Below are 16,741 nucleotides of genomic sequence, written 5' to 3'. Positions count from 1 at the left end.
TTAAATTGCCCAGTAGCTACAAGGGCATTACTTTTATTTCCATGCTATGTCATTTTCATTATATATACATATATATTTGTATAAATTTCTTCAAAATTAAAAAATTAATACAAAGATTTCAACATTGATATGTAAGAAAGTTGGAATGTCTTTTTTTTTTAATTTGTGAAAAGAAAAGGCAAACCAAAACAAGTATCAATGAACCTATGACGTTAGAATTATTCCAAAAGTTAAGTTTATCTTGAAAAGCAGAAACATCACTTTGTTGACAAAGGTCCTTATAATCATCACTATGGTTTTTCCAGTAGTCATGTATGGATATGAGAGTTAGACCATAAAAAAGGCTGAATGCCAAATTGATGCCTTCAAACTGTAGGACTGAAGAAGACTTGAGAGTCCCTTGGACAGCAACGAGATCAAACCAGTCAATCCCAAAGGAAATCAACCCTGAATATTCATTGGAAGGACTGATGCTGAAGCTGAAGCTCTAATACTTTGGCCACCTGATGCAAAGAGGTGGCTCATTGAAAAATACCCTGATGCTGGACAAGATTGAAGGCAGGAGGAGGAGTGGATGACCGAGGATGAGACGGTTGGATGTCATCACTGACTCAACAGACACGAGTTTGAGCAAACTTTGGGAGATGGTGAAGGACAGGGAAGTCTGGCTTTCTGCAGTCCATGGGGTCGCAAATAGTCAGACATGACTGAGTGACTGAACAGCAATGTCATAATCAGAACAGCATGGTAGTGGCATAAAAAAAGACACATAGATCAATGGAACAGAATAGAGAGCCCAGAAATAAATCCACATTTTTATGGACAATAAACCTATAATGAAGATAAGAATATACAGTGGGATAAAACCTCTTCAGTAAATAGTGTTGTGAAAGCTAGAGAACTGCAAACAAAAGAATCAAACTGAATATAAGATCTGAAACCAAAAAACTCCTAAAAGAAAACATAGTTGATAAGATTGACATCAGTTTTGGTAATTAATTTTTGGATTTAACACTACAAGCAAAGGCAGCAGAAGCAAATATAAACACATTTAAACTAATCAACCTTATAACCTTCTGTACAGCAAATAAAACCATCATCAAGTTGGACTGTACCCTACGAGGCTCCTCCATCCATGGAATTTTCCAGGTAATATATACTATATTATATATTTGAAAGTTGGTAAAGAGAGTATATCTCAAAACTCATCAATAGAAAAAAGTTTTAACTATGTATGGAGTTAGATGTTAATAAGACATACTATGGTGATCATTTTGCAACATATACATTTATGAAATTATTACTTTGTGAACCTGAAACTACCATGTTATATATCAATTATATCTTATTTGAAAATATAGTAGAAGAGAGATAGATAATAAAATAATATCTAGCATTATAATATTAATAGTATTAAAATATCTATAGAAAATAGTATTATAGTTACAACATTAATATTATATTATTATATATTAGTATAATATTAGTAGTAATAAAATAAATCATAGCATAATAAAACAATATATCTACAGAAAAGGTCAAAAATCCATTTTACTTTTTAACTATTGTATTAGTATTATAATAGTATTATAGTTAATATTATTAGTATTGATTAACAGCATTATAATAAAACAATATATCTATAGAACATTAATGTTAATATTTTAAAATATGAATTATAATATATCTACAGAAAAAGTTCAAAACCTTTGCATACTGATTAATTTTCAAATACTTTAGTTCAGATTATTATGGACTAAGAGATAATAAAATGTCCTTCCTGTTTAAAGCTCATGTATGTGATAGTAAGAGTGCATTATTTTAGATATCTTAGATATAGTGAGCAAGGCATTGAGTTTTTCAGAGTCCCCTTAAACTGTTAAGATATTCTCAAACTGATTTAAACTTATTTACTTATTTTTAATAAATAATTATGTAATTTATATACCTGGCCTTGTCCTAGAAAATATATGTCTTACTACTTAATGTTCATAATAAGTGTATGATTCAGTCATTGCTATTATTCATTCTTTAATAATGAGGAAATTGAGACACAGAGAGTTTGAGTAGTGTTAAAGAGAGCAAGGATATGACATTGCCAGAATTTGAATCCAGTCTGCAGAACTTGTCTCTTAATAATATATATTATGTTAAAAACAACAAAATAAAAGCTGATAGGTGACAATGTTCTTTTCAAATAACATTATTAGATTTTTTATGATAAAATTTCATTATGTGTAAGGAAATGTGTAGATTAAAATTTTTCCTTTGTAAGCATTCTGATTGCTGAGAAGTCATATAACATTAAATTAGACTATCATGGTCAAATAGTTTCACTGAAAATATCATAAAAATATTTTCAAAATTTGCAACAGAAATATTAATGTTTTTTGTTATGAGTTGGAATGGAGTCTCTCAAATAAGTAGTATAGAGCAATGAATGTGTTAAAGTACTATATTTGAGATTTAAATAAAATTTAATTTTATTAGAATTTCAGTAGATCTGGCATCAGGTACTTAACAATCCACTTAATGTGTTAAAACATTGCTACTTTTCTTTGAAAATTCTGTTATTTCTATGAATAATTATTTGTCTTGTTGGTTTAATATTAAAATGAAATAAGAAAATGATATTTAAAAAATTAATATATCTGAATGATTTGTATGATTTGGAAATAGTATCAAACAAAAGAAGGAGCATTTATAATAGAACTTTTAAAAAAAAAAATTAAAATATAAGACTAAAAAAAAGGTAATACTTTGTACATATTTTAGGGAGGTAAAATAATAGATTGGGATTTGAAGAATAATAAAGTCCAGGGTTAAATGATGTAAAATGCCAGTTAAAAGATCTTAAATCACATATTGAAGTGTCAAATAATTGAAATAGGATGTAAGAAGTAGCCAAACCATTATAGAAAAGAAGACAAAATAATCATTTTGCACAAGATATTGGCTCAGAAACATATCCACATACTAAAGAGAATCAATAGAAGTTATTAGAATTCAACTTTTTTGTTGTGTTTTTAGATGTAAATTAAAAGTTAGTTTTTAAAAAATAACAATAGATTCCCTACATAACATTTACATTGACAGATGAATGGATATAGAAATTGTGTCACACATATACAATGGAATATTACTCAGCTATAAAAACGAACACATTTGAGTCAGTCCTAATGAAGTGGATGAACCTAAAGCCTATTATACAGCCTGAAGTAAGTCACAGAGATAACTATTGTCTGTTAATGCATGCATATGGAATCTAGAAAGATGGCACTGATGAACCTTATTTGTAGGGCAACAGTGAAAACTCAAACAAAGTGAACAGAACTTGTGGACATAGTGAGGGAAGAAGAGGTTGGGACAAATTAAGAAAATAGCATGGAAACATATACATTACCATATGTAAACTAGATAACAAATGGGAATTTGCTCTGTGACACAGGGAGCTCAACCCGGTGCTCTGTGACAACCTAAAGGGGTAGAATGGGGAGAGATGAGAACGAGGTTCAGGAGGGAGGGGGCGTATGTACACCTGTGGCTGATTCATGTCAAAATATGGCAGAAACCAACACAATATTGTAAAGCAATTATCCTCTCATAAAAAAAGGCAAAAAATAAAAATGAAAACAAATTAGGATTGTTCACATAAAAATACACATACATCATACACATAAAATGTTAAAACACTATACATTAATTAAAAAAATCTACAATTTTATCAAGAAGCAGAAAAGGCCAGAATAAATAGAAATTATTTGAAATACACTCTTAATTTCATTTTATATGTTAATAACTCTTAAGCAACTGAGATATTATTAAGCAAATACAGGAATGTCATTATTGTTTCATCAGTTCATTTTTATTTTTAAGGACGTAGTAGTTTTTAGGTGTTAACTTAAAATATTCAATTTTCCTGCACTTCTGAAAAAATAAGAAACCAATTAGTAGCCCCGGACTCTCAGGGAGTTATATCACTGTTCAAAGGGAAAAAGAATTGTACTATTTATTGACAATTCAAAAGTCAGTTCAGTCACTCAGTAGTGTCCAACTCTTTCTGACCCTGTGGACTACAGCACGCCAGGTTTCCTGTCCATCACCAACTCACAGAGCTTGCACAAACTCATGTGCATCGAGTAGGTAATGCAATCCAACCATCTCATCCTCTGTTGTCCCCATCTTCTCCCACCTTCAATCTTGCCCAGCATCAGGGTCTTTTCCAATGAGTTAATTCTTTGCATGAGGTGGCCAAAGAGAGCTTCATTTTCAGCATCAGTACTTCCAATGAACATTCGCTATGGAATTCCTTTAGGATTGACTGGTTCGATCTCTCATTCCAAGAGACTCTCAAAAGTCTTCTCCAACACCACAGTTCAAAAGCATCAATATTTTGGCGCTCAGCTTTCTTTATGGTCCAACTCTCACATCCAAACATGACCACTGGAAAAACCATGGCCTTGACTAGATGGACCTTTGTTGGCAAAGTAATGTCTCTGCTTTTTAATATGCTATCTAGGTTGGTCATAGCTTTTCTTCCAAGGAGCAAGCGTCTTTTAATTTCATGGCTGAGTCACCATCTGTGGTGATTTTGGAGACCAAGAAAATAAAAGTCAGTCACTGTTTCCCCATCTATTTGCTATGAAGTGATGAGACCAGATGTCATGATCTTAGTTTTCTGAATGTTGAGTTTTAGGCCACCTTTAAACGCTCCTCTGAATTTTCACATTCATCAAAAGACTCTTTAGTTTTTCTTCACTTTCTGCCATAAGTATGGTGTCATCTGCACATCTGAGGTTATTGATATTTCTCCTGGTAATCTTGATTCCACTTACACTTTATCCAGCCCAGCATTTCACAGGATGTACTTGGCATATAACTTAAATAAGCAGGGTGACATTATACAGCCTTGACATACTCCTTTCCCAATTTAGAACCAATCTGTTATTCCATGTCCAGTTCTATCTGTTGCTTCTTGATCTGCACACAGATTTCTCAGGAGGCAGGTCAGGTGGTCTGGTATTCCCATCTCTTTAAGAGTTCTCCACAGTTCATTGTGATCTACACAGTCAAAGGCTTTAGTGTAGTCGATAAAGCAGAAATAGATGGTTTCCTTGAACTCTCTTGCTTTTTTGATGATCCAGAGGATGTTGGCAATTTGAACTCTGGTTCTTCTACATTTTCTAAATCCAGCTTGAACATATAGAATTTCATAGTTCACGTACTATTGAGGCCTGGCTTGGAGAATTTTGAGCATTACTTTGCTAGCGTGTGAGATGAGTGCAATTGTGAGATAGTTTGAACATTCTTTGGCAATGCCTTTCTTTAGGATTGAAATGAAGACTGACCTTTCCCAGTCCTGTGGCCACTACTGATTTTTCCAAATTTGTTGGCATATTGAGTGCAGCACTTTCACAGCATCATCTTTTAGGATTTGAAATAACTCAACTGGGATTCCATCACCTCCACTAGCTTTGTTCATAGTGATGCTTCCTAAGGCCTACTTGACTTCAAATTCCAGGATATCTGGCTCTAGGTGAGTGATCACACCATTGTGGTTATTTGGGTCATGATGATCTTTTTGTATATTTCTTCTGTGTATTCTTGCCACCTCTTCTTGATATCTTATGCTTCTGTTAGGTCCATACCATTTCTGTCCTTTATTGTGCCTATCTTTGAATGAAATATTCCCTTGGTATCTCTAACTTTCATGAAGAAATCTCTAGTCTTTCCTATTCTATTGTTTTCCTCTATTTCTTTGCATTGATCACTAAAGAAGTCTTTCTTATATCTCCTTGCTTATCCTTTGGAACTCTTCATTCATATAGGTATATCTTTCCTTTTCTCCTTTGCTTTTCACTTCTCTTCTTTTCTCAGCTATTTGTAAGGTCTCCTCAGACAACCATTTTGCCTTTTTGCATTTCTTTTTCTTGGGGATGGTCTTGATCACTGCCTCCTGAACAATGTTATGAACCTCCTTCCATAGTTCTTTAGCCACTCTGTCTATTAGATCTAATCCCTTGAATCTTTTGTCACTTCCAATGTATAATCATAAGGGATTTGATTTAGGTCATACCTGGATGGTCTAGTGGTTTTCCCTACTTTCTTCAATTTAAGTCTGAATTTGGCAATAGGGAGTTCATGATCTGAGCCTCAGTCAGCCCCTCTTGTTTTTGCTGACTGTATAGAGCTTTGCCATCTTTGACTTCAAAGAATATCATCAGTCTGATTTCAGTATTGACCATATGGTGTTGCCCATGAGTAGAGTCTTCTCTTATGTTGTTGGAAGAGGGTATTTGCTATGATGGGTGTGTTCTCTTGGGAAAACTTTTAGCATTTGTCCTGCTTCATTTTGTACTCCAAGTTCAAATTTGCATTTTACTCCAGGTATCTCTTGACTTTCTAGTTTTGCATTCCAGTATCCTATAATGAAAAGGAGATCTTTTGGGTGTGTTAGTTCGAGAAGGTCCTGTAGTTCTTCATAGAACCATTCAACTTCAGCTTCTTCAGCATTACTGTTTGGGGCATAAACTTGTGTTACTGTGATATTGAATGGTTTGCCTTGGAAACGAACAAGAGATCATTCTGTCGTTTTTGAGATTTCACTCAAGTAATGCATTTTAATATTAATCTCTTTTGAGCATGAGGGCTACTCCATCTCTTCTAAGAAATTCTTGCACACAGTAGTAGATATAATGGTCATCTGAGTTAAATTCACCCATTCCAGTCCATTTTAGTTCACTGATTCCTAAAATGTTGATGTTCACTTTTGCCATCTCCTGTTTGACCACTTCCAATTTACCTTGATTCATGGACCTAACGTTCCAGGTTCCTATGCAGTTTTGTTCTTTACAGCATTGGACTTTACTTCTATCACCAGTCACATCCACAACTGGGTGTTGTTTTTGCTTTGGCTCTGTCTCTTCATTCTTTCTGGAGTTATTTCTCCACTCTTCTCCAGTAGAATATTGGGCACCTCTTGACCTGGGGAGTTCATCTTTCAGTGTCTTATCCTTTTGCCTTTTCATACTCTTCATGGGGCATGATTAAACAATTAATTTTCATCATTATATGTGCATTTTAATTTTTTCAACTTTTTATTTTGTATTGGAGTATAGCTGATTAGCAATGTTGTGATAGTTTCAGGCAGACAGCAAAGGGACTCAGTTATACATATAGGAATATCCATTCTCTTCCAAATTCCCCTCCTATCCAAACTGCCACATAACATTGAGCAGAGTTCTCTGTGCTATATAGTACATTCTTGTTTGTTATCCATTTTAAATATAGCAATGTGTAGTGTCTGTCCCAAACTCCCTGATTATGCCTTCCTGCATCCTTCCCCCTATATATGCATTTTTAATTTTTTAGAAAAACAGAGTATCTGCACAAATGACACACACTACATTACAAAAAAATTTTTAAACATCTTACAGTTTTGTTATTTTTTCCAAGTATGCAAAGATGTTCGCATACAATTATTATTTCCATATAGAAAGAGTTATTAACTTTATTAATATAAATTCATATTAGTTTTCTAGGTCATTTTTTGCAATAGTTTTCCTTTAAACATTATCTATAGGAAAGAATTAAGCTAATTCTAGAAAATTGAATTCCAAAATTAAGTTACAGTTTTGTTTTCTGTTCATAGAAACTTCATAAGTGTAAATATCATTCTCTAACTTGCTCTAGGTGAGTCTTAAAGAAATTAAGGCAGTTGTTTTGGTTAGTGACCATTCTTGCCTGTCTCCTTCCTCTGCTTTGGAGGTAACCACGAATGGGCTCTGTTGGGAAGGAAACGATTGATAGGAGAGCTGTCACTTTTCCACACAAGGAAACCTGGAGAAAATGAACTGCTAGAGCAGACCACCTGATAAAGGTCTCTCTAAACAAGTTAATAGGGGTGGTGGCTTAGCTGCTACATCATATCCAACACCCCATGGACGGTAGCCTGACAGGTTCCTCGGTCCACGGGGTTCTCCAGGCAAGAATACTGCAGTGCGTTGCTGTTTCCTTCTCCGAGAGATGCCAAGAAGTCCCTAACTCTGAAACATTATTTTTGCAGTATGTACCTAGTCTTTCTAGCTTGTATATTGCTGTTAAAATAGGAATGTATACACTTACAGGACATGAGAAACTGGAGAATGGGAGGCAAATTATTAGAAAAAAATTTACGATTTGTACGGAAACTCAAAAGACCCAAATATCCAAAGTAATCTTGAGAAAGAAAAACTGAATTGGAAGAATCAAACTCCCTGACTTCAGACTATACTACAGAGTTACAATAATCAAGATTGTATGATATTGGCCTGAAAACAAATACAGATCAGTGGAATAGAATAGAAAGCCCACTCACCTGTGGTCACCTAATCTATGACAAGGGAGGCAAGAATATACAATAGAGAAAATACTGTCTCTTCAATAAGTATTGCTGGAAAAACTGGACTGCTACATGTAAATGAATGAAATTAGAACACTCCCTAATATAATATGCAAAAATAAATTCAAAAATGGATTAAATACTGTAATGTAAGGCTAGATGTATGCGTGCATTTGTGCTCAGTCGCTTCAGTCATGTCCACCTCTTCGGGACTTTGTGGACTGTAGGCTGCTGAGTCTTCTGTCCATGGGATTTTCCAGGCAATAATCTTGGAGTGGGTCACCGTGCCTTCCTCCAGGGAATCTTCACAACCTAGGGATTAAACCCAAGTCTCACAGAGTGAAGTAAGCCAGAAAGAAAAACACCAATACAGTATACTAACGCATATATATGGAATTTAGAAAGATGGTAACAATAACCCTGTGTACGAGACAGCAAAAGAGACACTGATGTATAGAACAGTCTTATGGACTCTGTGGGAGAGGGAGAGGGTGGGAAGATTTGGGAGAATGGCATTGAAACATGTAAATATCATGTATGAAATGAGTTGCCAGTCCAGGTTCGATGCACGATACTGGATGCTTGGGGCTGGTGCACTGGGACGACCCAGAGGGATGGAATGGGGAGGGAGGAGGGAGGAGGGTTCAGGATGGGGAACACATGTATACCTGTGGCGGATTCATTTTGATATTTGGCAAATCTAATACAGTTATGTAAAGTTTAAAAATAAAATAAAATTAAAAAAAAAAAAATAAAGAAAATGAAAAAAAAAAAAAAATAAAATAAACCCAAGTCTCCTTCAGTGCAGTCAGATTCTTTACACACTGACCCACCTGGGAAGCCTGTAAGGCTGGATACTATAAATATAAATTGCAGCTAAGTCTTTTTCAATCCATGACCTAAAGTAATGAAAATAAAAAGAAACAAATGGAAGCAAGTTAAACTTAAAATCTTTTGCACAGCAAAGGAAACCATAAATAAAACAAAAAGACAACCCTCAGAACAGGAAAAAATATTTTCAAATGAAGCAACCAACAAGGGATTAATCTCCAAAATACACAAGCAGTTCATGTAGCTCAATATCAAAAAAACAAACAACCCAGTGAAAAAAGGGGCAGAAAATCCAAGTAGACATTTCTCCAAAGAAGACAAATTGATGGCCAAAAAGCACATGAAAAGGTACTCAACACTGATAATTGTTAGAGAAATGCAAATCAGAACTAAATGAGATATCATGTCACATGTGTCAGAATGGCCATTATCAAAAAAATCTACAAATAAATGCTGGAGTTGGTGTGGAGAAAAGGAAACCCTCCTAGACCGCTGCTGGGAATGTAAATTGGTACAGCCACTATGGAGAACTGAATGGAAGTTCCTTAAAAAACTGAAAATAGAGCTACCATGTGACCCAGTAGTCCCACTCCTAGACATGTATCTGGGGAAAACCGTAACTGGAAAGGATGCATCCACCCTGATGTTCTTTGCAGCACTATTTACAATAGCTGGGATAGGGAAACAACCCAAATAGCCTTCTAAAGAGGAATGGATAAAGAAAATATACATATATGCCATGGAATATTACTCAGACAATAAAAGGAACAAAATAGTGCCATTTGTAGAGATATGGATGAATTCAGAGACTGTCCTCCAGTGTGAAGTAAGTGAGAAAGATAAAAACATATTTAATATTGCTTATATGTGGAATCTATAAAAATGGCACAGATGAACTTACTGGCAAAGCAGAAATAGAGTCACAAATGTAGAGAACAAATTTATGGTTACCAAGTGGGGAAGGAGAGGACAAACTGAGAGATTGGGATTGACATATATATACTGATCAGCCCTGGGATTTCTTTGGAAGGAATGATGCTAAAGCTGAAACTCCAGTACTTTGGCCACCTCATGCGAAGTGTTGACTCATTGGAAAAGTCTCTGATGCTGGGAGGGATTGGGGGCAGGAGGAGAAGGGGATGACAGAGGATGAGATGGCTGGATGGCATCACTGACTCGATGGACGTGAGTCTGAGTGAACTCCGGGAGTTGGTGATGGACAGGGAGGCCTGGCGTGCTGCAATTCATGGGGTCACAAAGAGTCAGACACGACTGAGCGACTGATCTGATCTGATCTGATCTGATGTGTAAAATAGATAACTGATGCAAACCTTCTGGTTAGCATAGGGAACTCTACTCAATAATTTGTGGTGACCTAAATGAGGAGGAACTCTAAGAAAGAGTGGGGGTGTGTGTATGTATTTGAATCACTTCTTCACAGAAGAAACTAACACAGCATTGTAAAACAACTAAACTACAATATATTTTTTTTTTTTTTTTTTTAATTTTATTTTATTTTTAAACTTTACATAACTGTATTAGATTTGCCAAATATCAAAATGAATCCGCCACAGGTACACATGTGTTCCCCATCCTGAACCCTCCTCCCTCCTCCCTCCCCATTCCATCCCTCTGGGTCGTCCCAGTGCACCAGCCCCAAGCATCCAGTATCGTGCATCGAACCTGGACTGGCAACTCATTTCATACAATATATTTTTTTAATGTTTAAGACTCTTAGCTATCTCCCTTAGATCTGGAGCTAATTGTTGATATTGGGAGAAACCATCAGATATTTTTGTTCCAGTTAAGGGAAATTTTACTCATGCTGATTTATGGATTTTGACTGAAGGAATCCACCTGGATTTTTGTTGTTTATTTACCAAGTCATGTCTGACTCTTTTGTGACCCCATGGACTGTAGCCTGTCAGGCTCCTCTGTCCATGATTTCCCAGGCAAGAATACTTGCACGGGTTGCCATTCCTTTCTCCAGGGGATCTTCTTGGCCCAGGGATCAAACCCATGTCTACTGCATTGGCAGGCAGATTACTTACCATTGAGCCACCAGGGAAGCTCCATCCACCTGGATAATCAGGAGAAAAGTAACACAATACACCCTGATACCTTAACTGACACACATGTGGCCAAAACTACCATATGGCCCATGATTTATATTTTACCATTTTGTTCATCATGCAACAAAAATACTTCTCTTTTACATAGCACAGCAACAAGTAACTAATATAGCCTTAACTGACTTCCCAGAAGGAGTCCTACCTTTGCTTCTCTTTGTTAAGGAAAAATATGATCACTTTTCAGGGAGGGACTCTCCATCATCTCCCAGTGTCAGAGACTCCATCTGGTGACTGTCACTCATTACCTTACCAGGGCCCCCTAAATGGTAAACCCTGACCTGTGATCACATGGTCTGGGAATTCCAGTGCTGTGTGCTTCTGTGTGGTGAGTGTCTATTAACCTGGATGACAGGCATGCAGAAATCACACCTCATAGATAATATTTTCAATGTAAAAAAAAAAAAAGTACAACTCCTAAACTGCTTGGGGTAAAGGTTCTTGAACTTCAAAGCACATTATGTTGTTATGAATGAAGCTGATTCATCAAGACAGCTGCTTGGTTATTATAAGAAACAAATTCCTGGGACCTGCCTTATCTGCTAGAGCTTGATGTGTTCTGTGAGTGTCGATGAAATTTCTTTAATAGCCAAATTAGAACCTATGGAATTTTTGTTGGAAATGGTCTTGCAGATGCTATGATAGTCATGTATCATTAATAAATCTCTTTGGAGCTTAGTGGCTCAGTGATGGGACAGCCCTTTGGCGCACACAGTGTGAACTATGAAATATACCCAAATGATATTTTCATGTAGGTTTGCAATATTCTTGTGTGCATATGCATACCTAAGTGTACCCATAGAATGATTCATCAGAAATAACAACAAATATTGTGACATGACTGCCAAAGACCAAACTAGGCCACATTACCTTTTCTTTTCTATCCCCCACCCCCTAAATTCTTGTCTTTAATACTCGATATACCTAAATAAATAAAAGGGATTTTAAAACTATACTGGAGGAAGAAATTTCAAATTCATGTGGGTCAATTCCATTTAAGACTTGGTTACTGAGTCTTTAAGAGAAAAAGTTACACTTTTTGATTCATGCAAATAAATGCATTCACCTTCTTTTATTTAATATTTAATAATTGTATGGAGGCTGAACAACACGCTGCTGAATAACCAACAAATCACAGAAGAAATCAAAAAAGAAATCAAAATTTGCATAGAAACGAATGAAAATGAAAACACAACATCCCAAAACCTGTGGGACACGGTAAAAGCAGTCCTAAGGGGAAAGTTCATAGCAATACAGGCACACCTCAAGAAACAAGAAAAAAGTCAAATAAATAACCTAACTCTACACCTAAAGCAACTAGAAAAGGAAGAAATGAAGAACCCCAGGGTTAGTAGAAGGAAAGAAATCTTAAAAATTAGAGCAGAAATAAATGCAAAAGAAACAAAAGAGACCATAGCAAAAATCAACAAAACCAAAAGCTGGTTCTTTGAAAAGATAAATAAAATTGACAAACCATTAGCCAGACTCATCAAGAAACAAAGGGAGAAAAATCAAATCAATAAAATTAGAAATGAAAATGGAGAGATCACAACAGACAACACAGAAATACAAAGGATCATAAGAGACTACTATCAACAACTATATGCCAATAAAATGGACAACGTGGAAGAAATGGACAAATTCTTAGAAAAGTACAACTTTCCAAAACTTGATCAGGAAGAAATAGAAAATCTTAACAGACCCATCACAAGCACGGAAATTGAAACTGTAATAAAAAATCTTCCAGCAAACAAAAGCCCAGGTCCAGACGGCTTCACAGCTGAATTCTACCAAAAATTTAGAGAAGAGCTAACACCTATCCTGCTCAAACTCTTCCAGAAAATTGCAGAGGATGGTAAACTTCCAAACTCATTCTATGAGGCCACCATCACCCTAATACCAAAACCTGACAAAGATCCCACAAAAAAAGAAAACTACAGGCCAATATCACTGATGAACATAGATGCAAAAATCCTTAACAAAATTCTAGCAATCAGAATCCAACAACACATTAAAAAGATCATACACCATGACCAAGTGGGCTTTATCCCAGGGATGCAAGAATTCTTCAATATCCGCAAATCAATCAATGTAATACACCACATTAACAAATTGAAAAATAAAAACCATATGATTATCTCAATGGATGCAGAGAAAGCCTTTGACAAAATTCAACATCCATTTATGATAAAAACTCTCCAGAAAGCAGGAATAGAAGGAACATACCTCAACATAATCAAAGCTATATATGACAAACCCACAGCAAACATTATCCTCAATGGTAAAAAAATTGAAAGCATTTCCTCTAAAGTCAGGAACGAGACAAGGGTGCCCACTTTCACCATTACTATTCAACATAGTTTTGGAAGTTTTGGCCACAGCAATCAGAACCGAAAAAGAAATAAAAGGAATCCAAATTGGAAAAGAAGAAGTAAAGCTCTCACTGTTTGCAGATGACATGATCCTCTACATAGAAAACCCTAAAGACTCCACCAGAAAATTACTAGAACTAATCAATGACTATAGTAAAGTTGCAGGATATAAAATCAACACACAGAAATCCCTTGCATTCCTATACACTAATAATGAGAAAACAGAAAGAGAAATTAAGGAAACAATTCCATTCACCATTGCAACGGAAAGAATAAAATACTTAGGAATATATCTACCTAAAGAATCTAAAGACCTATATATAGAAAACTATAAAACACTGGTGAAAGAAATCAAAGAGGACACTAACAGATGGAGAAATATACCATGTTCATGGATTGGAAGAATCAATATAGTGAAAATGAGTATACTACCCAAAGCAATCTATAGATTCAATGCAATCCCTATCAAGCTACCAACAGCATTCTTCACAGAGCTAGAACAAATAATTTCACAATTTGTATGGAAAAACAAAAAACCTCGAATAGCCAAAGCGATCTTGAGAAAGAAGAATGGAACTGGAGGAATCAACCTACCTGACTTCAGGCTCTACTACAAAGCCACAGTTATCAAGACAGTATGGTACTGGCACAAAGACAGAAATATAGATCAATGGAACAAAATAGAAAGCCCAGAGATAAATCCACGCACATATGGACACCTTATCTTTGACAAAGGAGGCAAGAATATACAATGGATTAAAGACAATCTCTTTAACAAGTGGTGCTGGGAACTCTGGTCAACCACTTGTAAAAGAATGAAACTAGAACACTTTCTAACACCATACACAAAAATAAACTCAAAATGGATTAAAGATCTAAACGTAAGACCAGAAACTATAAAACTCCTAGAGGAGAACATAGGCAAAACACTGTCTGACATACATCACAGCAGGATCCTCTATGACCCACCTCCCAGAATATTGGAAATAAAAGCAAAAATAAACAAATGGGACCTAATTAACCTTAAAAGCTTCTGCACATCAAAGGAAACTATTAGCAAGGTGAAAAGACAGCCTTCAGAATGGGAGAAGATAATAGCAAATGAAGCAACTGACAAACAACTAATCTCGAGAATATACAAGCAACTCCTACAGCTCAACTCCAGAAAAATCAATGACCCAATCAAAAAATGGGCCAAAGAACTAAATAGACATTTCTCCAAAGAAGACATACAGATGGCTAACAAACACATGAAAAGATGCTCAACATCACTCATTATCAGAGAAATGCAAATCAAAACCACTATGAGGTACCATTTCACACCAGTCAGAATGGCTGCGATCCAAAAGTCTACAAGTAATAAATGCTGGAGAGGGTGTGGAGAAAAGGGAACCCTCTTGCACTGTTGGTGGGAATGCAAACTTGTACAGCCACTATGGAGAACAGTGTGGAGATTCCTTAAAAAACTGGAAATAGACATGCCTTATGATCCAGCAATCCCACTGCTGGGCATACACACTGAGAAAACCAGAAGGGAAAGAGACACGAGTACCCCAATGTTTATCGCAGCACTGTTTATAATAGCCAGGACATGGAAGCAACCTAGATGTCCATCAGCAGATGAATGGATAAGAAAGCTGTGGTACATATACACAATGGAGTATTACTCAGCCATTAAAAAGAATACATTTGAATCAGTTCTAATGAGGTGGATGAAACTGGAGCCTATTATACAGAGTGAAGTAAGCCAGAAAGAAAAACACCAATACAGTATACTAACGCATATATATGGAATTTAGAAAGATGGTAACAATAACCCTGTGTACAAGACAGCAAAAGAGACACTGATGTATAGAACAGTCTTATGGACTCTGTGGGAGAGGGAGAGGGTGGGAAGATTTGGGAGAATGGCATTGAAACATATAAAATATCATGTATGAAATGAGTTGCCAGTCCAGGTTCGACGCACGATACTGGATGCTTGGGGCTGGTGCACTGGGACGACCCAGAGGGATGGAATGGGGAGGGAGGAGGGAGGAGGGTTCAGGATGGGGAACACATGTATACCTGTGGCGGATTCATTTTGATATTTGGCAAAACTAATACAGTTATGTAAAGTTTAAAAATAAAATAAAGTTAAAAAAAAAATATTTAATAATTGTAGAGACTGATAGTGTGCTAGATGCCAGGCATGCAATGTTACAAATTCAGATACAGTATTTCTGTTAGTTTTTAACTACTCTAACATTTTACCACAAATTAGTAGCTTAAAACAACACGACTTTATTATGTTATAATTCCAAAAGTCAGAAGTCTGAAATAGGTCTTACTGGGCTAAAGTCAATGAGTCGTCAGGGCTGTGTTCCTTCCTGGACGCTCTAGGCAAAACTCTGGCTTTTTTCCTCCAGCTTCTAGCCTTCTGCTTTCCTTGGCTCACATTACACTTCCATCTTCAAAGCCAGCAATAGCTGGTTGAGTCTTTCAAATCACATCCATCTAACACAGATTTCTGTCTCCCTCATCCACATTTAAGGACTCTTTATGATCACATTGGACATGCCCATATAATCTAGGAAAACGTCATGAAGGTCAGCTGATTGGCAACTTTAATTTCATCTGCAGCTTCAATCCCCATTGTCATATAAAATAACATACTCCTGAATTCAGGGGATTAAAACATTTTGCAGAGCCATAATTCTGCCTATTATAGTATTATCCATAAAGTCCAAATTCACTCATATTTTATATTCATCCTTCTGACTCTGATGGCTTTGTTTAAAATAGCCACAAAATATGTTTTTGTTGTTTAAAATAGAATGTATCATACAAATTAAATTAATAGTCTTAATTTCATTGGAAATCTATCAATTATGATTTGTATACCTTGCAGTGTATGCGTTGCCAGCAACACTATAGTACTAAGTAACCTCCCTATAGAACCAGCAATGCAAGTCAGGCTTATTTTTTTGTCTCCATTTTAAGAAGGAGAAAATAACTATGATGCAGAAGAGTTTTGTAATTATCCCAGA

The 16,741-nt window shown here is 35.8% G+C and overlaps 1 protein-coding gene across 14 annotated transcripts in view; it reads left to right on the top strand.

Annotated features, from left to right (window-relative positions):
- The window catches only part of LOC129657824 (uncharacterized), a 238,042-nt gene that overhangs the window by 101,549 nt on the left and 119,752 nt on the right, over nt 1-16,741 (top strand). Inside the window, exons 6-7 of one of the 14 annotated variants that reach the window (XM_055588459.1) lie at nt 1,085-1,149; nt 8,127-9,055. The exons of 10 other annotated variants lie outside the window; for them this stretch is intronic. In XM_055588459.1, the coding sequence (XP_055444434.1) occupies nt 1,085-1,149; nt 8,127-8,216 (155 nt within the window). In that variant the 3' untranslated portion in view covers nt 8,217-9,055. Of the gene's footprint in view, nt 1-1,084; nt 1,150-7,692; nt 7,719-7,767; nt 8,075-8,126; nt 9,056-16,741 lie in introns of those variants that run through there. 3 more of the 14 variants (XM_055588461.1, XM_055588456.1, XM_055588466.1) reach the window with 3 other exon arrangements.

The sequence above is a fragment of the Bubalus kerabau genome, chromosome 7 (genome assembly GCF_029407905.1).
Source record: "Bubalus kerabau isolate K-KA32 ecotype Philippines breed swamp buffalo chromosome 7, PCC_UOA_SB_1v2, whole genome shotgun sequence".
Taxonomy (NCBI): domain Eukaryota; kingdom Metazoa; phylum Chordata; class Mammalia; order Artiodactyla; family Bovidae; genus Bubalus; species Bubalus kerabau.
Note: the sequence above shows the minus strand (reverse complement) of the source record. Positions and strands in the feature narration are given on the sequence as shown.